At 37.0% G+C, this 25224-nt stretch overlaps 1 protein-coding gene across 2 annotated transcripts in view; it reads left to right on the forward strand.

Annotated features, from left to right (window-relative positions):
• The window catches only part of LOC149541217 (CwfJ-like family protein / zinc finger (CCCH-type) family protein), a 229646-nt gene that overhangs the window by 117980 nt on the left and 86442 nt on the right, over positions 1 to 25224 (forward strand). For both annotated transcript variants that reach the window (XM_089802225.1, XM_089802224.1), the window contains exons 6-7: positions 20086 to 20552; positions 20802 to 21147. In XM_089802225.1, the coding sequence (XP_089658351.1) occupies positions 20086 to 20552; positions 20802 to 21147 (813 nt within the window). The remainder of the gene's footprint in view (positions 1 to 20085; positions 20553 to 20801; positions 21148 to 25224) is intronic.

Here is a 25224-nt window from a genome sequence, read left to right on the forward strand (position 1 = left end):
AACCCTCTTCAGTTACATATTGTGGTTGGTGGTGAGTTTGCTTCTGCAGTTAAGGATGAGGGATGTAATGATGTGGCAAACACATTCGTCTAAGATATGAGTGTAGTATGTACAGAGGAGGTGAGAGCATCAGAGGAGACAGGCTCTCATGGTGATTTGCTTCCTTCTACTGGAAGTGAATCTATTTCTTCTTTTCATACAATTGGTAGCATTGGACAGTTGGCATTGTCACATTTTTAGAGAGATCAACTGTGGATTGCAGGGGAGCAAATTGATGCTTCCACATATAATTTCTACTGTATTGCGTCATTCACGGAGTATTTTCTTGAGAGCTTGGATTTGCGGGAGGTTTCATATAGTATATCTGAGGGTAATCTCATTCGGGGCTCTTATGCTATTCGATGATTGGTGAGGAAGATTGTAGAGACCTTGGCTACAATGCTTCCCATTAGGGATTTTGTGGTTGGGTTTGCTGAGAGGGCCCAGGATCTTGCCCGACCAATAGTTTAGAGTCAGAGATTGGAGCCATCTTCTGATTCTCAGTTTGATGATGATGAGCCCTTGATAGAGATTGGAAGTTTTTATCAACATTAAATTGGGAGGAGTGCTCATCACTTTTCTTTTGACCCACAGGTAGAGGACTTGGTTTTCAGCATTATGGATGGTGATAGAAGGTTTGGCATTCATTATACTCGCAGAGGGTGTAATTCTCTGCCAAGGGACAAAGATTCTAAGATACAGGGTATTGTGAAACATTTGACATGCTGCATACATATTCATAGATAAGAAAACACCCATAAGGCGATGGGTCTCAAGATAGCATGTCAACCTCCAACAATATATATCTCAGAACTTATACAGAACTAGAGTTGCGGATCACATGGGCGTAAGGAGTCAGTGCAGTCACAACTTGAAATGAAACAGACAGGAAATGATTGGGAGTTGGAATGGTGAGAAGAAAAGAATAATAAGTTGATAATAAGAATAGGCAAGTATGAGAACAAACTGTGACACTTACGGTCAGACATTATCAGACGGAAGGAAATAAAAATAGAAGCATTCTCAAGATTAGAATTGCAGCACTTAGAAGAGAGGAATGAGTTGTGCGAACTTGTAGGGATTGGAGATAATATGTGGCTATTACAAACTCATCAATAAAAGACAACAACTCAAGCTACTATCAATTGGCAAAGCATTTAGTGAATTGAATGCATATAATTGATATCAAAGTCTATCAGCGATAAAGGATATGAGAGCATAGGTTGGTGAATTGAATTAGAAGAGATTTCGAGAGGATGATATGAGAGTAAAGTATATCAGATTCTATGGGAATATTATAAAGAGTCTGTAGTGTTCTTCTCAAGATGCTAAAGAAAATCACATTTTGGAAATTTATGGTAATTGTTTAATAAATTAGTAAATATTGACATCAAGGTTATCTTTCCATAATCATGTGCATTTTTGTGAGTGCAGAGATAGCTGTATGTTTTGGGAATTATATAAAGAAGGGAAACATAGATGCAATCCAAGATTTCATAATAAATAAACACTTGAATCTTATTATGATTTCTATATACAATGATTGACAAGAAATATCACAACTGTGGGAAATACTCATCTAGTAAACATTGAATAAGAAGAATCATCAGACACGGTCTCTCTTCAGTCCATCCATATCTATTTACAATAAAAAATAAAGGAGAAGATTTAATAGGAAGAAGGAAACTCTTACATTAGAAATGTAAATTAGTTATTGAGAATGATGATCGTTACAAACATATGCATATCTATTATTGGTCAAGAGTAGTTACTCCACCTTCCTTTGGAAATCAAGTCATTTTATAAGAGTAATTTTACAAAAAGAGCATTGAGCTGAGGAGTGGAGTCACAAGTCTTTAAGGTCTTATGCAAGGGACATTACAAAAACTAGGGAAAAGACACTAAGGAATAGAGTGGTGAGAGAACTCCTAATCAAATGGATAGGGCTACCAAATGAAGATGCCACTTGGGAAAGAGAAGAGGTCCTTAAGATGTTTAAGGACAAGCATAATCGGGACAGGGAGACTGTGATAACCCCCAAATGAATCCATTATAAATTTTCAAATTTTCATAAGGTCAATTTTCCATTCTAAAATGACAAGTTAAATATACATAATAAATTTGTTCATATGGAGCAATTATATTTTTGGGCAATTACATTTTCATATCCAAATAATTAATTTACTTTACGTATGTGTATAAATATATATATGTATATATAACATAATAAAAGAAAGAGAGAAATAATAGTTAACATAATATAAATAATAAATAAACACCATTAATAAAGAAGACAAATTTTTTTTACTAATAAATCATATGTTAGTCAGCGACCAAAGGTCATGACCTTTGACCTTGGGTCGCCATCCTTAAGGCAGCCACACAGGCTATAAATGTTGCATGATGATTATAGGAATGGGCATGGAAGAATAAAAACAAAAGCCAATGCAGCTAAGAATTCTTTATAATTGGAGAAGTGGCAATAAATAAGAGATACAAACAAAGAACAATAGAAGATAGATTGAGTGACGACACAAAAACACAGGGAAAGTGAACAGAAGCAGTTCAAGCAAGGGACATATAAAAGGACCAAACAGCAAGGCATCGACAAGAATATTGGCGGCAGAACGGGCGACTGGAATTTACAAGGAGTTGACATGGTGACATTACCCATAGCAAGGAGTTCAAATCAAACAAAGACCATAAGAGGAACGAAAGAACAAAGGGTTAAATTGGAAATAACTAGCTACTAGAATGAGATCGAAATATATGACAGCAAGCCATTAATCAGAAGTGAATAGGAAGTAATAAGTACAAATATCGCAGGAAACAAATAACAGAAAAAGTGCAGCAGATATATTGAGTTTAATAATTCATTGAATGATAAACATCAGAGAGTGAGTGGAAGAGTAGAATTGATATAAGAGAGAAAAGAGAGTTTAATAAATTCTGAGAATTAATAAATAATTCTGAAAGGATTTATATAATACAAGATCAAAGAGAATCAGATGTATGTTTTATATTAATATTGAGGAATTCACAATTAGAATCCCAATAAGAACTTCATAGTTCTCATAAGAGATCATAAGATTTTGATAGAGGACATTCATATAAATGTCGAGTTTCTCTTAGGAGAACTTAGAGACTAGAAATCATTCATTTTGAATGTTGAGTTTCTCTAAAGAAGAACTCAAAGATTTGAGGGCATTCTATGTGAGTGTTCGAATTCCAATTTGGAATCCAGGAAGGGATTCATTGGAATCTCTAGAGACAAGTGGTGGTTAATCATATGCATATGTTAGAGATCAGAGGCTTGGTTAGAGGTGTGATCTTTGACAAGTTAATATAGTTAATGAGTGTGCTAATTAATAGAGATCCCAGAGGCCTTTTAAGGATGCTCACAATATGATGGTTGCCTAATCAAGAGTTACTCTCACCAGAGGGTTAGGTAAATTTGAGTCGAGCATTCTCTAAGGATTAGGTGGGTTAGCATAGGATTAGTGTTTGATAGATATCTAGCTTATGTCTACGAATGCTTATTGCTGGTTTCACTAGTAGTTGAATTGCACACACACACACACCCGCACATATATATTATCATGTACTAACAAAATTGTTGTAGGTTACAGTCGCATTATTCAATCCAAGACAAGGGGACACTACATAAAAGGCCAAGGCCATTTTACTTGTTAGAATCTTAGAAAGCTAGACATCAATAGGAGAGCTAGAATATTGAAGATAGCTTAGGAGATTAGATTAGGCTAGCTAATGGAGAGGCTTGATCAAATTGTTGCTATGATGCTATTAAAGTAATGGATGGTCATTGTTGGTTCTTTATGGTAAATTACTTAATATTTCTTTGAAGTGTTGCATGGTTTCTTGAATCTTTCTTTTGGTTTAGACTTCTTTTCATATTGAAGTAGCTTAGTTGAATGGAAGTAGTTGTCGGTGTTGCTTGCTTAACTCAAACAAATCTAGCCATCTGGCCTCTTGCTGATGTTAGGAGTGCCTTGTGTGATTAGCCAATGATTGAATGCACTAAACTTTAACTGATATCAAATCTTTAGTCTGCATCTATTTGATGGGATTGAAGAGGTGATATAACCATTTGCATGTTTCTTAGAATCCCCTAGGTGGGTGAAGTCGGCAATTAATCTGCATCTAGTAGAGTCCAAGTCATCCATGATTCTTTGCTTTCATAGTTAGGAGTAGAAGTAACGTAAGTTAAGTTGAAGAGGAAAAGTTTGAAAATCAAAGTTATATTCTTGTTGCACATTGTGAAGCTAAATCTTTAGAAGTACAAATAGTTGATGTCCATTGAATAAACAACATAAGTCCCCTCAAGTGACTACCAACAAATCACATTATTTCACTGAGTATTCATGGTTAAAGGAACCTTGAAGTCATTTCACGACGCTACTTTGTGATCTTAGCATTAGAGATGTCCTTGATCAAGAGAGAATTGAGTGTCTAAGTGTTTCACTTCGAACGACTAGTTGTTTGATTCTATATGTTGTAGTGGAACAAAACTCATATCAATAATGTTATCCATTTTTCCTTGTTTTGAGTAGAGATGTTGGATGTGTTCATTTTCATAAACCTACCAAGATGTGATGGAGCTCAATAATGCAAAAAAGAGTTTTTGTAAAGTTCATTAGGTGATGTATGCTCATGTAATACATAGGATTAGTGGCATGAGGAGCATTTCTTTCTTGTGCTGAAGTTTTCTATCCATTTCAGTTTTCTCCAAAGCATTATCTTGCTTTTGCATTTGTTTGTGTGGTTGATTGTAAGGTTGTTTTACTTTTGCACGCAGGAGTTTTATATTGAGGTCTTGATTATACACGTTGAGGTTGTTTGAGAACTTCATGTTTAATTCCATTTGCTGATATGATGGAGTGTGGCATAGCTGCCCCATTTAATGATTAAACATCTAGTGGAACCACATCCATTACTACTTCACCCTTGTATTCAAACCAATAGAACACTTGACTTATCATTGCTTTTTCGCCATGATTTCCACTTCATTTTTCAGCCATTCTAGAGGATGAGGATCAATCATAGAATAACTAAGTTGTCGGTTCGGGTTCGGTTCGAAGTTCGAAGTTCGAGAACCAGTTTGCAAGTTCGACAAAATTTTGGAAAGGGGTTTGGGTTCGTTTGGGTTCATGAGTACAAAAACATGTAAAAATTATACACACACACACACACACACACACACATATTTATTAAGCATGAGTTAAAATTAGAATGTAGCTTTATTTTGCCATCCAGTTCCCTTTGCCTCTCCTTCTTCGTCTTCTTTGATCTCTATCCTACTGCATCCGGTCCCATATATCATATAGTTATTGGAAACGATATATGTAATATTATACCTTTACAGCAATAGCATTTACACAACTGAGTGACAAGAAAATTCAAAGTCCTGTGCATTGGACTAATAGCATCATCAAAAGAATGATATATCGTGTAAATTAAAAACAAAAACAGAAAAAACAATTCTTAAGCTTCAAAGCAATGTTAGTTAAGTATAAAATTTTCTAGCAGTGATCCTTGTTCCATAACCTATTATAAAAATCAAATCTACACTTGCTGCATTACATATAATATTGAAGCAAGCTGTGTACTGTGAAGTATAAAACAGATAGCAGAATGTGAAGAAACCTAAGGGTGTTAAGCAATAACTGAGAGTCTTGATATACAATCCTCATAAGTAAACCTTCATCACAATAATAATAGAATCTCATAAAAATGATTTAAAATATCTGTTAATATATATTCTGTGCATAGTTTAGAACAGGGTGAAACTTGAGAAAATTTGTTTATAGCATCCAGGTTTTAAAAGCCATTTAAGCTTAGTCAACATCGCTGTTTGACTGGATTTTAGGCAAGTTATCTTACCTTCAATTATGTAATATACCTTCCAATTCAAGCTGACCTTATTGGCCAAGGACTTGATATAGTTTAAACTTTATAAAGGTAGAGCCTCCAATTTCTTGATGGATTCATTACATAATTCCGCAAGGCCCATGCAACATATCTCTTGAACTACTCAACCATTGTGCTTGCAAAAAAAAGAAGCCATGTGTCACATGGGAATGCAAGCTTATATTTTGTGGGTTGACTTTGCTTATATGTCAGTTGACGGTCCTGTTTATAATTAGAAGAGATAGCAAATTCAGAGGACAAGATCAGTTTTTGGGAATGCTATAGAATGAGACTTCAAACCTTGGGGTGTCCTTGGATATGGATTACCACGAAATGTGTTTATAATGCAGTATTTAATATTGAAAAAAATGATAAATAGTTCATTATGACTTAGAAGCTTAGTTGTAGGTTCGAACTGGATTCGAAAATTTCAAGGTGGTTCGCTCGCGTTCAAACCTAGTTCGAACCAAATTGAACTAGGAGTGCAAAAATCACACCCTGGTCGAACCAAGTTCAAACCGGACCTGAACTTCAAACCGGTTCGAGCTTTCTTGGGTCCGGAGGGGGGGGGGGGGAGGTACCCGTGCAACTTAGTAAAATAATGGTAATATGATAATATAGAAGAAATATCACAAACAACACAAGAGATGTGCATTGGTCAAGATGCCTCTCTATACCTAAAAATAAAATAAAATAGTATAACCTTTGAGGTAGGGAAACAACATACAATGCTTCTCATGGAAGAAGCCACTCGAAATTATATATCTAGTAGATCTTGGACATAACACGATACTCATCACATTTTCCTACAATCATATTCAATTTCTTCATATAGGCCTCCTAATAACATAATGTTCCTAATAAAATAATGAAGATGTGAACCAATAAGCCCCACGGGGCACATTCATTGCTCAATCTAATTAATTTGACAAGTTGTCCATATGAATCAAAATAACTAAGGGATGTGTACCACATGTCAATATACCTTTCAACTTATTTACATTATAATACCATATCCTACCTTGACATGTTTTGTCTTTCAAACATGAGGGAGTTGTGAGCTGTACAAATATGATGCCATGCCCTATCATCCAATCATTTGTATATGATCTTTGTAGTGAGTTTTCCTTGATGGTGCCATAGTATGTCCTCATTTTTTTCCTATGAGTAGCCATTGCTTCTGTCATGCCATTTATTTTTGTTGTTTCTTTGATCACAATTAGATTCATAGTAATTAGCTTGGTGATTCCATGTAGTGCCATACTAACATGATGTTTGTTTCTCCCAATAATGTAGATGACTATATGTTGCACTCTTCGCTATATTTAAAATCTTATTCATTTCTTCTCCTTTTTGCCAGTTGTTTTGTTGGTTCATGAAGGGATAAGGTCGTTTTCTTTGGTTTTTAAAAATGTCATCCTCTTGTTATTCCTCTGATTCTCCAATGCACTCTTGAGTAGATCTTGATCTCACTCTACCTTCACTTTGTTTTTGTCTCTGCTGAGTGTAATATCTTGCAATGTGATATTTTATTTTCTATACTAAAGCTTCATGAACTTCTCTCTACATTAAAATGTTTATTGTCCCCAATGTTTCTAACCAAAAAATATTCAGCCCATTAATATCAAAATCATAAAGTTTTTAATGTAAAACATATCTGTCCATGGAGAGCTTTAAATTTTCAAAAATTTGAATATTCTTGCCCTCAATTTGAATAATTATGCATATTTATTATTAACAACAATGCCTCTGTGGACTGGGTGACTGCAAGTTGCATGCCCCCTTCCAAGGAGTGATTCATTACCTCATTCACTTATCCTATTCCATACATCCCGATAGGCTAAGTTTGGTGAGCAAGGGATGATGTGGGTGGCATATTAAAATTGCCACTTAGTCAATGTCAATGCCACCCTTAAACCCTGTTTGGAGCTTTTTGTGCCATGTCATTCTATGTTGCGGGAATCTTCCCTGTCAGCCCGTGGGTCAGTAACTACAAAGTGTGAATGGGTGGGCTGGGTGATAAGGTAACATCTCCGTGCATGTAGAGCATTTTGTAATTGCGGCTGGCTATTCTGGGAAGCTTGGCTTCAAATGGAAGAAAGTTGGATGTAGTGGGCATGAATATTTGGTTAAGATAAGATAATAATATTAATGTCCAACAAAAAACCACAAGGGTTTATGGGATTGACCATACAAACAAAAGAGCCGGCCAAAGCAGGGGCACCAAACAGTGACTGAGAAGAACAAAACAAGAAATGACACGAGGAAAACCAAGGTAAGGACTAAGGATCCTTCCCCGGTACAAATAAATCAGTCACAAAAGGATATAACCGTGGACGATTCAAAGTCATAGATTGTCGCCGAGAGCCGCCAGAGGAGTGTTGCTGCCTGGAAAGACTAGTACAGTGTCTGACTGATCTGGAGGGAGTAAAACTGGATGGCCTTTTCACACCTCCATTGTCGTCACTTTGTGGTTGAATAGAAGGACAACATCCCATCAAGCACTTTGAAGTTGGATCGGGAACTTGACTTACATCAGAGTTTGGCAAGGAGCTTAGACTGAGAGTTTCCTGGAGTTGGCATGTGGCTCATTTGGAGTCTACTGTGAAGATGGAGTTGCAGAAAGGAATGAAGTAAGAGTGACTGGGCAATCATGGAGCAATTCCCTTAGCATGCTGAATGGTGGTGGTGGACTGTTCTGAGGCCGTCTAGGTAGTATCGACAGCTGAAGCATTATTGATAAAGTCATTCTCACGTGAGGATCAGGCTGCTTGGCAATACGACTGACTGTGCTGGAGTATACAATTGGATGTCACTTGTAGTTATGCTACTTGCATTGATGACCAAGAGGCTTCCTCGTTGCTAATACAAAACATATGTGGGTAATCGGCATGGCATGCACACCACAGTAAACCCTACACGGCAGGTGCTACCTCTGTGCGCATGAGTGTGATTTCTGTTATTTTATTTTGTGTAATCAGAATTTCTGATCATTATCATTAAGCAAGCATATATTAAACATATCCAGTTTTTCAAGTTTACGGCAGGTCCTTGAATTTACTTCTGTTCGAATTACATACTGTTGATCTTTTCTTTTACCTGAGTATTAGTACCTCCCAATCTGCATTTACTATCATAAGCATTGCAAAGATCAATGGTTGAGAAGATTTAGGAATAATTTACAGGTCTGTTCTGAGGCTTACCTTACCAGCTTTCTTAGTTAGTTTGCAACTTGAGGATTGGTGTAAATCACTACAAGTCTAGTCCACAGATCGGGCATTATAAATTCTATAAACTTTTTCTAGGCCTATACAACAGGTGAATCTGACAGCAAGGGATCAAAAGGCAATGGGTCTTACTGTTAATTCCTTGTAACTTTGACAAGATAAGTGTTCTGATTTTCAGATCAGTCTGATCTAGAAGCATGAATTCCCTTAAGTATTGGTCACTAGAACATATTGTTCCCTCTAAATAGATTGACATCTTCCTTGTGGCTTTTATAAGCCTTCTTATTTACTAATGTGGTTAGTTAGTTACTAACCATTAGTAACTCTTGGAATGGGCACCAATCTTGAGGAAAAAATTATGTTGTTAAATAGGCCAACCTAGAGAGGGACATGTCCATTCAATGAACATGCCCCTTGAGTTAGGTATAAGGGAGGGCTAGATTGCAGATTAGAAGACGCACCGAAATCTATAAGTCTGCTCTTCTAGCAATCTGCCCAAATAGAATCATATATAAGAATGCAAACATTTGCAGAAGATCCATGACCTTAACATGGTATCAGAGTGTATATGTAAGTAAACAATTGGACAAAAGAAGCATGATAGCCAGAAAGAATGGAGCTAAATCTTATTGATGGTTGCATGAGATGGAGAGCAGCATGGCATAACTGATATTCCTCATGAGCAAAAGAAGTAGTACTTTTAAGGATCAGCTGCAGAATCTTATCACGACTCTAATAACCACAGCAAGTCCAAATTGGATTTATTTGAACAGAAAACTGAGATGAAGGAAAATGATTAATATAATGATAAACAGCAATCCATGTTATCAGGACACTTATACAAAGCATTGATTATTTTAAAAATAAGCTGGGATAGTAAAGACAGAACTTAGTCATAAAAGACAAAATTTGTCTTATTCCTATTTTGTCTCATTCAAAGGAAACTGCAGCGATTACATTTTTGAGTAAAGCCAAGTGATTCAAGATTCATAATGATAAAGTGCCAAGTATTCAATAATAGTCCTACATATATATATATATATATATATATATATCCCAACCTCAGCGGTGAATAGAAAGGTTCAGTCACAACAAATATGTATGAAGCATCCGCGATTCTGGAAAATCACAAACTTGTTTTATATATAAAGCCTGTTGCACTCACACTATTTGGAATTTAATAAACTATATTTAATTACAAAGAAGACAAAAGTTTATTTGATGCTTTGGAACGATGTTTTTTCTGTATCGGGTATACAGACGGGCAGGTCTCAATAAGAGACAAATCCTTAATACACGTTAAAAATGAAAATGACGCACCATTTGTGAAACGATATGTTAATCATCGCGTCCTTTGGATTAAAATTACTGGAAACTTAAGCATAGTTGTTAATGTTAATATAATTGGTCTGGCAAACCATTTCTAAATGAATCTGCTCTAATTAGAAATTATAAATATAATTCCGAAACGATGAAAGGTGTGCATCTGGAAGAATCTTAATGATGTTTATGAAAGTTCATTATATTAGCCTCTCTTGCAAATAATAAATTCTGGAGGATTGGAAAATCTTTAAAAAATTGACAATCGACATGAGCCAAATAATGGTTAATGAGCAATGATGAACGAGGAGAAGCGCAACGTGCCATGTTTAGGAGGTTAATGGTTGCAGAATTTGTGATGATGACCACTTAAATCTGGAGCTTACCCACCTTCGCCAAGTCTTCAAATTGAATGGGTACTCTAGTAAACAAATTTCGAAGGCCTTCGCCCAAGCTCGTTCTTTCTTCTTATCCCTCTCTGCTCCCAAACCCAATCCCTCTCCACCCCCCTCCTTTGTGTCTCTTCCCTTCGTTGATGGTGTCTCGCAAAAGCTTGCCAAGATTTTGAGTAAAAAAGGCTTACGGGTGGCTTTCAAAACCTTACATAGGATAAAAAACCGAACCCCTGCACTCAAAGACTCCAATGATGTCTTTTCAGAATCAAGAGTCTACAAAGTGTCTTGCTCTTGTGGTATGCCTTATATAGGTGAAACCGGTCGTTCCTTTAGCACTCGTATCAAGGAGCATAGTGCAGACATCAGACATGATAGGGTTCAAAAGTCAGCCTTAGCTGAACACTCATCTACCACCAAGCATCACATCTGCCTGGAAGATGCTCGTCTCTTATCTAAGGAGGACAATTATTTCAAGAGGAAACTTAAGGAAGCAATTGAAATCAATGTTCATCCCATCAACCTTAATAGGGACGAGGGATGGACCTTAAACCCCTCCTAGTTTTCGATGTTAGCCAAGTGCCATCGATCCTAGTCTCGCGATCTGCGCTCGTCCTCTTTTGTTTCTTCTTTTTTTGTTTTTTCCTCTTTGTCCCCTTGGTGCTGGTTGCTGGTCAGTAGCGGTCCCCTGCTCCTTCCTGTTCTTCTTTTTATTCCTCTTTGGTGTCTGGCTCTCCCTCTTTGGGGCTCCCCGTTTCTCTCCCTTCCCCCGAGTTTTATTTTCTCATTGGTTGTTGGGTTTGGCTTTTCTTCCTTCTTTCAGGTTCTCGTGCTCAAACTCTGTCTCGTTTTCATTATTATTCGGGGTAGTGTTATTGTGGGTAGTGTCATTTTTTCTTCTTAGTCTCGCCAACTAATTTCAATATTTATTTAGTTTTCTATTGTCGTCTTTTTTTGTTGTTCTTTACTTTACCTTCCCCCCCCCCCCCTTTTTTTCCTTTTTTCCTTTAGTTTTTTCCTCTTTTATATATATATATATATATATTTGTCCTTGGTTTTTATTTTTACTTTTCTTTATCTATTAGTTTTTTAATTCTTTATAACTGAAACATTTTGTTTTCAATAATATTAAAAGATATTTCATTTTATATTATTTTGTCTTCTTAATTTCTTATTTGTTTAGTTTTTCATTTTTATTTCTTTTTGTTGTTAAAAATTTGTTCACTCCTTTATTTGTTTTGTTTCTTTCCTTTTTTTCATTTTTTAGTTTTTTAACTTTATTTACCACTTTTATATTTATTTATTTCGTTGTTCTTTATTTCGTAATTCTTATTTTTGTTCTTTTTTATTGCATTATTTCGTTATTAGTATAAATTAGTATTTTTTTGTTTTGTTTTAGTTTTAGTTTTTCAATTTTGAATTTTTTAAGTTTTAATTTTTTGTTTTTTCATCTCGATCTTCTCTTCTCTCCTCTACACCAAATGCCCTCTATTTAATTTTTTGAATCCAAGTTCTTCTTCCCCCCCCCTCTCGATCTGCGTGCTACCTCAACTAACCCCCCCCCCCCCCCCCCCCCCCCCCCCCCTTTCTCCCTCTCTTCCTCCTTTTTAATCTCTTTGCTCCCTCCAATTTGCCACTTTACATTTTTTCTCTATTCTCTTGCACTCCTCATCCTGATGATGGATCACTGTGTGTGATCCGAAACGTTGATGCTTAAAAATTACGACACAATCAAACTCTAGAAATTCTCATGATATTACTAATGGATTGTGGAAATCAAATGACATTAATCAATACCCTTCATGGGAGGGAAATCTGTTTTAAATCTAAGCAATTTGAAGTGCTGAGAATTAAGCTTATGAAGAAAGTGGCAGATTTGGCTTTTCTAAAAAGATGCAGAGATTCTTTTCTTATTCCTTCTTTTGTTCGGATCTCCCATCACCTTCGGAGCAGTTTCACCAAGCGCATCTTCCACCGTGCAGGTTTATCCCTTCTTAGAGCCATCATCAGGTCCACAAGGAAGGCAATTGACCACTTGAATTGCAGGTTGCTGCCGCTGTATTTAAAGCTTGCTTCTGCTCTTCGTCTAGATGTGTGGATTCAGCTTGACACCTCATCGTATGCCAGAGCGCTTGGCCACCAAGCAGAGAGCATTATCAGACAAAAGCGAAAGTTTCTATCTTTGTGGAAGCGTGCCCATCGTGTTTTCACTCTTGCTTCCTTCTGTCATCCCGACCTTCCAACGCAGATGGGGTCGTAGGGCGTTGTCCCCATCCCCTCAGTGCTTAGCTCTACCCGCCCACGTTTGGCCCCTTCTCCAGCAGCGAGACTTCCAGCGCGGGTAGGCTCTCAGAGCAGTAGTGTTGGGTCTCATTCTCCTTTGGTGAAGCGCCAAACCCGTGCAAGCTCTCTGAGCAATATGGCAGCTCCTTCTCCAGCAATACATCTCCATTCTTGTACTGCTACCAACGTGAATGCAACTCCATCAGCTTTGGCGCGTAGCACGCAGAGGATGCAGTCTCTCGTCCCTGCAGATGCCTGTCCATTGTCTTCCCCTGCACCTGGGAGACATAACGCATTGGATGCCACGGATGCCACGGATCCAACGGGGTTCCCCCAACGGCCATCTTCATCCAACGGCTCCTTCTCCCAACCAGCTGGCGGCCAACTATCTTCTCTGGAAGGTGTCCGATCACATTTACTCCAAGGTACGTCCTCCTCTTGTGTCTCTAGTTCACCTATCGCATGCTTTCATGTTTCTTTCGTATCGGGGTTGGTCTCCTCTCAATTTTCGGATCCTCTAGCCCCATCTGCTTGTCCTTCTTTTTTTCTGCCAGCTAGTGACGAGATTGCTCATCCCTCTAGCATTTCCCCCCCTCGGGTTGCATCACCCCCCAGCCTGGTTAGTGGGATTTCACACCCCCTTCACAATTCCCCTCTTGAGGTGGTTTCAGTTTCACCCTCCAGCCTGGTCAGAAGCTTGCACTCGGTCCCCATCATCTCCGATTGGGAGAACAAATTAGTGGTCAACATTTCCAATGCTTGTCTTGACCCGCTTACTTTTAACTTTATTAAGCATGGTCTAAATTTTGCGCTAGCCCCCCATGAGGTTCCATGTGTTGATTTCCTAGTGGAAATTGAAAGTGCAATACGCTCGCTCCCTAACGATGCGGCTGACGAAATTCGACAAGATTGTGCGGTTGCACTTAGACATGCTAAACCTCCGAAGCGCAACATTTCTAGGAGAGAGTCTCTAGCTTTCAGCAACTTTTTGAATAATAATGATGTTATTCTTGTAAAAGCTGACAAAGGCAATGCTACCGTAATCATGAGCAGACAGGACTACGTTACTAAAATGACCAACCTTCTCTCTGATTCGGGTAGCTACAGGGTCCTTTCCATTAACCCTTGCTCCAAGATCTCCAAGAGGGTCAAAGGAGCCATTTCTTCCTCTTCGTTTGACGATGGCACCAAGAAGAGACTTTTACCTTCCAAAGAGGTGACCCCGCGCATCTATGGTGTCCCAAAAATTCACAAAGCAGGCGGCCCCCTCAGACCCATTGTGGACACCAGAGGTTCCCCCACTTACCTTCTTGCCGCTCATCTTGCCAAGTTAATCTCCCCCCTAGTGGGCATCTCCAGGACTTTCATCAAGGATTCGTCCCACTTTGTTAATTTCATCAAAGATACCAAGCTGGAGAAAAATGACATCTTGTTCAGCTTTGATGTGGTCTCCCTCTTTACCAAGGTTCCTATTTATGATGCTGTTGAAGTGGTGAAGAGCAAAACTAACATTAAGATCACCAATCTTGTTGATCTATGCTTAAGATCAACTTTCTTTTCCTTCCAAGGGGTCATCTACGAGCAAGTAGATGGTGTCGCCATGGGCTCCCCTCTCTCCCCGGTGATTGCTAACCTTTATATGGAGCATTTTGAGGAGCTGGCCCTTAGTTCTTTCCCCCTCAAGCCAAAATGGTGGAAACGGTACGTTGATGACACCAATGTATGTTGGCCCCATGGGATGGAGAAACTTGAGGAGTTTCACCAACATATCAACAGTATTTCTTCTTGCATTTCTTTCACCAAAGAGCTTGAATCCAATGACCGGTTACCCTTCCTTGATGTGTTACTCATTAAGAAATCTGATGGATCTCTAGGTCGTCGAGTGTTTCGAAAAGCCACCCACACTGATTTGTACCTCCATGCCTCTTCTCATCACCATCCCAGCCAAAAAGTTGGCATCCTTAAGACCTTGGCTTTAAGGGCCCACAGAATTTGTGATGATGACCACTTAAATCTGGAGCTTACCCACCTTCGCCAAGTCTTCAAACTGAATGGGTACTCTAGTAAACAAATTTCGAAGGCCTTCGCCCAAGCTCGTTCTTTCTTCTTATCCCTCTCTGCTCCCAAACCCAATCCCTCTCCACCCCCCTCCTTTGTGTCTCTTCCCTTCGTTGATGGTGTCTCGCAAAAGCTTGCCAAGATTTTGAGTAAAAAAGGCTTACGGGTGGCTTTCAAAACCTTACATAGGATAAAAAACCGAACCCCTGCACTCAAAGACTCCAATGATGTCTTTTCAGAATCAGGAGTCTACAAAGTGTCTTGCTCTTGTGGTATGCCTTATATAGGTGAAACCGGTCGTTCCTTTAGCACTCGTATCAAGGAGCATAGTGCGGACATCAGACATGATAGGGTTCAAAAGTCAGCCTTAGCTGAACACTCATCTACCACCAAGCATCACATCTGCCTGGAAGATGCTCGCCTCTTATCTAAGGAGGACAATTATTTCAAGAGGAAACTTAAGGAAGCAATTGAAATCAATGGTCATCCCATCAACCTTAATAGGGACGAGGGATGGACCTTAAACCCCTCCTGGTTTTCGATGTTAGCCAAGTGCCATCGATCCTAGTCTCGCGATCTGCGCTCGTCCTCTGTTGTTTCTTCTTTTTTTGTTTTTTCCTCTTTGTCCCCTTGGTGCTGGTTGCTGGTCAGTAGCGGTCCCCTGCTCCTTCCTGTTCTTCTTTTTATTCCTCTTTGGTGTCTGGCTCTCCCTCTTTGGGGCTCCCCGTTTCTCTCCCTTCCCCCGAGTTTTATTTTCTCATTGGTTGTTGGGTTTGGCTTTTCTTCCTTCTTTCAGGTTCTCGTGCTCAAACTCTATCTCGTTTTCATTATTATTCGGGGTAGTGTTATTGTGGGTAGTGTCATTTTTTCTTCTTAGTCTCGCCAACTAATTTCAATATTTATTTAGTTTTCTATTGTCGTCTTTTTTTGTTGTTCTTTACTTTACCTTCCCCCCCCCCTTTTTTTCCTTTTTTCCTTTAGTTTTTTCCTCTTTTATATATATATATATATATTTGTCCTTGGTTTTTATTTTTACTTTTCTTTATCTATTAGTTTTTTAATTCTTTATAACTGAAACATTTTGTTTTCAATAATATTAAAAGATATTTCATTTTATATTATTTTGTCTTCTTAATTTCTTATTTGTTTAGTTTTTCATTTTTATTTCTTTTTGTTGTTAAAAATTTGTTCACTCCTTTATTTGTTTTGCTTCTTTCCTTTTTTTCATTTTTTAGTTTTTTAACTTTATTTACCACTTTTATATTTATTTATTTCGTTGTTCTTTATTTCGTAATTCTTATTTTTGTTCTTTTTTATTGCATTATTTCGTTATTAGTATAAATTAGTATTTTTTTGTTTTGTTTTAGTTTTAGTTTTTCAATTTTGAATTTTTTAAGTTTTAATTTTTTGTTTTTTCATCTCAATCTTCTCTTCTCTCCTCTACACCAAATGCCCTCTATTTAATTTTTTGAATCCAAGTTCTTCTTCCCCCCCCTCTCGATCTGCGTGCTACCTCAACTAACCCCCCCCCCGCTTTGTCCCTCTCTTCCTCCTTTTTAATCTCTTTGCTCCCTCCAATCTGCCACTTTACATTTTTTCTCTATTCTCTTGCACTCCTCATCCTGATGATGGATCACTGTGTGTGATCTGAAACGTTGATGCTTAAAAATTACGACACAATCAAACTCCAGAAGGTTATATGTCAGAGAGAGTACCTAAAAGATCAAATTGACTCCCCAAGATCTAGGTTATACAAACTTAGACTGAGTGTACCATGTCAAGATGGTGTATACTCATAAAGTAGGAAAGCTTTCATCAAGGTTATGATGGAAAGATAAGTATCTATTGTACTTGAGCTCTTCTTTTACCTTATGTCTATAATATCTTTCATTTGTTTTTTTATAAGAAGAGTATATGCCTTGATTTTCTTTTCTTTTCTGAAGAATGTTCTTGTAGGAAAGAATTTTTGGATTCAGAGGGAGTCTGACATCTCATCAAGGCAACTTTGAATAAGGAGCTCGGAAGATTTGATATCTAGTAGGAGTCTGGAAAATCTAAAGTGAGCAACCATCTGATGGGCCTACCTTTATAAACATCATGGTATGGAAGCATTTCTCAGCAAACAGTCTTGTAGCATTAGTTTGCAATAATAGAAAACAATCTTCCACCACAAATTTGTAGTGATAACAAAAGATCTTATGGTGTTTTAAATCAGTAGAGGACTACCGACAAATCTTGAATAGATTCAAGATTGTGTTGTGAAAGAGACATCTCGATGTCTATGAATCACAACCTAGATAAAGAGGGAATTTAATTATTCTCTAGACTTTATTCTTAAGTACTGAAAATTAGAAAGAAAATATTCTTATCAAACCTCTTTGAGAGTGGTCATCTCAAGAAAGATCCAAGTATGATTGAATTGTTTTGTATTCTTATGATAATTTATATTATTGTTAGGATATTGACTGTTATGGGGCTTCACCATTTGTGTTTGTTATTTAAGAGGTGACGATCTCTAAAATAATGAACACTTGTATAAAGACATTATAAGAGGTGACGATCTCTGAGATAATGTTCTAACCAATAGAGAACTATTAGTAGATTTGGATGAATTTAAGATCATGTTGTGATGGAGGCATTTCTATGTCTATGAATCACAACTTGGATAAAGGAAGAATTTAATTATTCTCTGGATTTTATTCAGTTCACTGGCAGATCTAAATTCAGGATCATGTTGTGTGCCTATGAGTCACAACTTGGATAAAGGAAGAATTTAATTGTTCTCCGGATTTTATCCTGTGTAAGGCATTCTAGTAATGGATTGCTGGTAGAGTCTAGATCTTGGACGAAATCAAGATCATGTTGTGACAGTGACATTTCTAAAACTCCTGAGTGACAACTTGGATAAAGGAAGGATTTAATTATTCTCCGGATTTTATCCTGTGTAAGGCATTCTAGTAATGGATTGCTGGTAGAGTCTAGATCTTGGACGAAATCAAGATCATGTTGTGACAGTGACATTTCTAAAACTCCAGACGTCACAACTTGGGTAAAGGGAGAATTTAATTATTCTCTAGTCTTTATCCTGAGTATTGCATTCTATGCAATACTGTTATCACAAGTTCAGGTAATACTTCATATCACAAGCCTTGTCAAACATCCTGTGTTACAAGCCTAGGTGATTTGATAGTTTGTATTATGAATGATGCTTAGTGATTTGATCACAAGCTCCAGTGATAGCTTATATTATAGGATTTGTAATATGATATGTTTTCAAGTATCATTTGTATAATGATACATCATGCTTGAAATTCAGAAAGGTATAGATTGTATATCTATGCTTAGTCATCTCTATTGATGTTGTTAGATATGTTTCTACCACTTATCTTATCAAGTTAAGAGGGAGTGTTAATTCCTTGTAACTTTGACAAGATAAGTGTTCTGATTTTCAGATCAGTCTGATCTAGAAGCATGAATTCCCTTAAGTATTGGTCACTAGAACATATTGTCCCCTCTAGATAGATTGGCATCTTCCTTGTGGCTTTTATAAGCCTTATTATTTACTAATGTGGTTAGTTAGTTACTAACCATTAGTAACTCTTGGAATGGGCACCAATCTTGAGGAAACAATTATGTTGTTAAATAGGCCAACCTAGAGAGGGACATGTCCATTCAATGAACATGCCCCTTGAGTTAGGTATAAGGGAAGGCTAGATTGCAGATTAGAAGACACACCGAAATCTATAAGTCTGCTCTTCTAGCAATCTGCCCAAATAGAATCATATATAGGAACGCAAACATTTGCAGAAGATCCATGACCTTAACACTTACTCTTAAATCCTTGGCTTTGGTAATATGTGAGAGTTTCAGTTGAAGTGGAATAATACATGATTGACAGAAATGATGATGCCCACAACTATTCTAGAGGCACACAGAAAATATATATATATGCTGGGGTGGATTATATACTCAATAAGAGGAGAAAAAGCATTGAGCTAGTGGCCTGGCTCGATTGGCGATAGCTCCTTGTGATAATTCTTGTGGTAAAGCATGAGGTCATGAAGTCCAGTCTCCCCCAGCCCATGTGGTATTGGAAGACATGTACTGCCAGCATCACCAAAGAGTTTACCTGGCACATTGCGGTTTATAGGGGAGTGCTATATCTGATTTCTGCAGTCTAAAAAAAGGGGAGCAAGACATTTAATTTATAAACCTTTCTTGAAAACATGAAGGGCATGATGGTTACAATTAGTTGTTTTTGTAAAAAATTATGATGTTAGATTCTCTAATGAGTGAAGAAATGTGGAGTTTAATAATGATTATATTTTCACTGAAATGTTCAACATTTGTGTTTCTAAGGTTGAAGTTTTTGTGTTAGTGTAAATGGATTCCCATTAGTAAAAACTGACATGATAGGCAATAATCAGAAGATTATCTATGCCATTTTCTTAAACCCTTTTTGAATTGGTATTGCAATTTAGATTGGACATAGTCCTCTTGAAATCTAGTTGTGTGGAGGTTGGCATGGATATGAAATAAGATTATGGGTTTTTAAACAAAAATTGAATTTTATATTTAGGTCTGCATCATTGTTGAATGACTTTATTCTCTTTCAAAAGTGAGGCAGCTCAGAACTACTCAACGTTCATCTCTTTGTTGCTTCTATTTCTTTGATAATTGTTTATGTTTTATTATTATATCACACACTCTCATGACTGTAATATAAAAACTGTTATTGCTGTTCTTTATTGTATTCTTACTAGATATGTTTTTCCTGCTACTGCTGGACAAATTGATTGTATGTAATGCATATTGATAGTCAGTATTTGGTTTGTCAGAAATTTATCCATGCACTTTCTCCCACGCCTGCATCTGTGATGTCTGCATCTGAACTTGCTGCAATACCTGCAAATGCAACAGCTTCTCCATATAATGTCCTATTCCAATCTGGTGGAGGAAAAAATACGAGGAAGCGACCTGAAGCTTCTGATTCTCAGTATTGGCGATATGATGTATCACAAAAACGACACAGGGGGGGAGATGGTGAAAAAATGTGTTTTCAGTTTTTATCGTCTGGTTCTTGTTCACGAGGTGAAAAATGTAATTTTAGACATGATAATAACAGTAAAACTCCCTTCTCAAAAGGGGTCTGTTTTGATTTCATTAGTAAGGGTACATGTGAGAGGGGTTCAGACTGCAAATTTCGCCACAGCTCAGATGGTGGTGGGATTGATGATCAGATTCCTTCTGGTAGCTGCTTTGATTTTTTCAGGAATGGTAGATGTGACAAGGGAGATGAATGCAGGTTGGGCATAGTTTTATTTCTTATTTAGTATACATATACAAATTATTTTGAAAATAAAAGCATTTGTGGTGCTGCACGTTTGATTTATTTTGTGCTATAGGTGAAGCATATAAAAAATTGTACTTAAAAATTTCCAATAGATTTTTGATAGCTTACATAGGAATGCAAATTTTTTGGCCCTTTTCTGTTTCTTTATACATGCCTCTGTATTCTTAATTTTTTTCTTGTTATTTTTGATCTAAATTGCAGATTTAGCCATGACCTTGATGCTGGGAAGAAAAGGGGAAATGCAATATCGACAACTAATCAGTCTTGCTGGTTTTGTCTTTCAAGCCCTAATATAGATTCTCATCTTGTGGTCAGTATAGGAGAAAATTTCTACTGTGCAATAGCCAAAGGGCCACTTGTTGAAGGACATGTACTAGTAATTCCTATTGAACATTTACCTTCCTCCCTTTCACTGCCTCCGGATGCAGATGGTGAGCTACAAAATTATAAGAATGCTCTGAAAAGATTTTTCAGGAAGCAGGGGAATTCAATCATTGTGTTTGAAAGGTACTTCAATCTAAGAGTGGCCACTCATGCTCATTTACAGGTAGGAGAGACAAGTCTTCTACTCTTATCTGGTAATGGTTTAAGGTTTATGATATGTGCATGCTTCTTAATAGAGCTTAAGAGTGATATATCCAGCTTTTTTTACAGAAAGAAGGCGTTTGTAATTTTTTTACAGGTTGTCTAAGAACCAAATGTCGCAAGTAATGTATAAAATATATTTTTTAAATATTGAAGAACATAATTTGCAAAATGTATGGCTAAACTAATTATTCAAAAAGAATCAATGCAAGTATCACATGGATGTAAAAACTACTAAGTTCCTGCATATTTTTATATTCTCTTCTCAACAACTACAAACCGTAAGTGAACAAGTATCTCCAATCTAATCTGGAAGTGTTGAATTAATAACTTTTCCAACTCTTGTTGTGGCGATAACTAGACATCTCCACTTTTATGCTTACACTAGAGAGTGGTAGGCCTCCTTTGTTAGGGTCATTCCTAGACCTAAACCTAAACTTTGAATGTTTGTTGGTGATGACACTGGCTGTGTGTTTCCTTTCGGGAATCACAGGACCTGTAGTTTGTACACCAATGATAGAGCTTATCCTCTCCTTTTATAGTAGACCATGTATCTTTCTTTTAGCTCATGTCTATTGATTAAGCTTATGTTTTATTTGTCTAGTCACAATAGAATGATAATAACTTGTTCTAGGGAAGTGTTGGTTTCATACCAATCATTAGTATACAACACACAAAACCACATAGGGTCAATATTGTCATATACACAGGGTGGCTATTTCATGCATATACCACAAGTAAATAGCGGCTAGCTCAAGCATACATTGCCTTCATCTAGTATGAATGATCCTCGCATGCATTACATGTTTGCACAAAGACTGACTAAAGCAACGTAAGTGGATGTACTTTGCTGTTTGCATTATCCACTACTTGGTTCTCTAACACGAAACTGTTAAGTATATCTCAGTTGGAAATATGAACGTTAGTACATTGCATACTACACTGTGGGTTCCATCCTTTTTCTATTTGACCATCATCTATGATGATAGTTAAGCATGTCCTACTACTTGATGCTTTCACTGGCAAGGACATTGGTATAATAATGTTCACTGCACCTAAGGCTAATAGTTAGATTTCTACAACCCATTAATTATCTAGGTCATCAAACTGCCATATAAATTACATAGTCAAGATGTCTTATGGTTATGCCATAGAAACAAGGTTAGTACCTATACTATTAATCACTTGGATTGAAGTAATAATCAAAATTAGAAATCCTATTGGAAACACACACAATTCCTCTGGTACACCAATGCCAATTTTGAACTCTTGAGATGGGTAGATATTGACATCCATCACTTGCATGCTACTAGCTCTATGGCCTACATGCCAGTAGTGGAAACCATCCATGCTCTTTAGAATAGCATGGGCATCCATCGCTTCCATTTCATTGATGGATACCATCCATTGCTATAGAGTAGCACGAGCATCCATCACTTGCATGCCATTGGTTGTATGGCTTATTGGCACTTGTAAAAGCCATCCATGCCTCTAGAGTAGCACGAACATCCATCGGTTGGATGCCATTGGTGGAAGCCAATATCAATAAAATTGTACAGCTCCATGTATCGTTTGCATGCTGCTAGTGAAAGCTACTCAACCTTATTAAACCAAGTAGCTTTGAGCATCTATCACTTGCATGCTACTAGTTAAAGCTGGCTAACCCTATGATATAGCTGAATATGTCTTTTGTTAGAGAACTCTCCTTGTATCCTATCACATTGGAGTGACAATAAGCCTATCTATGAGCGGTCATAGGTTTTTACAATTTGGGTGATCACATCTAGATGAGTCGGACAGCCTATATTGAAATCTATAGTACATCCAATTGTCATGCAACATCCTTCATTTTGTCCATTAACACTTTTCTTTTGCAATAGCTCTTATCCTAGATTGCGATCCTCAAATTTCTCTTCCTTGGTGGCACATGTGATGGTCCTACCCTTGCTAGCTTTGCCATTGTCTCCTTATCATAAGAAGTTCTAGCCTCATGCAATGAAATGTAATTGGCAAAGAGGAATTCACCAACAACATTAGTTACCTCATCCTTGTCTGCACATTGATTAATTTTGCTTGTAGGTTAGGAACATCACTTGTCAATTTGCATTTTCCTCTAACCTTTGCTACATAGGCTGTTGAAGTAGAAGAAACCAGTATATTTGCTACTTGCCTCTAACAAAGCACACAAGCAGAGGATACTCAAATAAAAATATTGGATCTTTATCTTTGTCAACCAATGATATTTTCCTTTTTTACTTCATGTTGCATGATGCATATAAGTAGAGGATACAAAAAAGTTCAATTCTAGTTTAACAAAATAACAGATTTAAGCATAAGCTGTCATGTCCCCTTTTTAGTCCAGTGATTTTTGTTGTGCCATTAGCCCATTTTTTCTTGGTCCCATGGGTAAACTAGGTTTTCTATAAGATCAGAGCAGTTTTTGACCTAGGCAGTTTCAGTTGTAGGCTAATCGAGGTTGTGACAGTAGGGTTGCCAGACACTTACTATTTTTAGTAAGTCAACAAGCTCAACATTCTTGGTATTTCAGGGTTGGACTAGCAATGTCTTGGCGAGACCTTTTCGACGAGCTATCGCAGATGCATATGCAAATCCATTTGAGTAGAGATCATAATGCGTGAAGATTTAATTGATTTATTATAAAGTACCTTTATAACTTAAGTTCATATAGTTGATGTCACTTCATTATATATGGGCACTTTATTTCCTTAAGTTGGGGAAAAGTATTATTTTAAAAAGGAAATAAAGCATTAAAAAGGTGAATGCAAAGAGTCAGCTGTTTACACTTAAAAAGGGAAGAGGGAGCTCATTTTGGACATGCTTGGTTGATGATTTGGATTTCATTTTCTCTCTTGGAGGGTTATTTGGGAAGCTTTCAGCTTTCAGCCAATTTGAGGATGAAAACCTCGAGCACAGAGTTGGTGGATGCAAACTCATTGTCGGTTGGAGACATTGTGTTGGTGTTTCACATTGTATTTTGGGTTCATCTTTTTTGTTATCCAATCTTGCTGTAGTCACTGTATCGGTGATTGGATTTGATTTTGATTTTTCTGAAGACCTTCAATGAAATATTATATTTGAAAATGTATTTTTGTCGAAGATTTATGGCATCAACATTTTAAGGGTTCTTTTCATTTGGTTGTTTAATGGGGTTTGGTTGGTGAAATCTGAAATACATTGCATGGATTTATTCGTTTCAAAATTTCGGAGACTTGATTAAAAAAGTTGGGCAAATATCCGATTAGGGATATTACGGTGGTATCAAAGTAGTGTATCATGCCAACCTCTAAGGTTTTGGACAAAATTTCTGCATGTTATTGTTCAAGAAACACTATCTTTTGGGTATTGTATCATCTATGGAATATATTTTCATAGGGATTAAGAGTTTGGGCAAGTGGTTATTTCATTTTCTGGAAATTCAAATATAATTTGGAACCAATTGTTATTTCACCATTTATGTGGTGCATAGAGAGGATACATTGATTTTAATTCTATATGTGAGAGGTTATGAAGAAGCAAAGTTTAAATTTCAGAATTATTTATTTGGTCTCAGCAAATAAGAATTGGTGTCGTAAAGGTTGCAAAAATTGTTTCAATGGTCAAAGAAGTCTAAGCTAAATGGTTTAAATATCGTGGGCCTAAGATGAGATCTTTCTAATGTTTGATTAACATTGGTGAAACGATATCTTTTGGGCATTTTTAATTTTTCCATGAGTCTAATGTTTGGACAAGACTATAGTGTTTGCTTTGAGGGTTTGATTGATAATTTAAATTATATCTTTGGGCCTTTATACTTTTGAATTTAATTTATTGTCGTGGAAGCTTGGTGCTCGAGCTTTAATATTATTTTGGAGACCTTGAATATTTTCGCTCAGCTAATAAATATCAATCCATGGTCTCCATTCACTATCCTTGGCATCAAATCTGCTTATTCCTGGCATATGGAATTAAGGAAGAAACAATATGGATGTTTATTGGTAATCCATTACCTGTTGAGTATGCACTTGGCAGTAACCTTAAG

Source organism: Cupressus sempervirens, chromosome 9 (genome assembly GCF_028749045.1).
Source record: "Cupressus sempervirens isolate cs-2001-9-10 chromosome 9, ASM2874904v1, whole genome shotgun sequence".
Taxonomy (NCBI): Eukaryota; Viridiplantae; Streptophyta; class Pinopsida; order Cupressales; family Cupressaceae; genus Cupressus; species Cupressus sempervirens.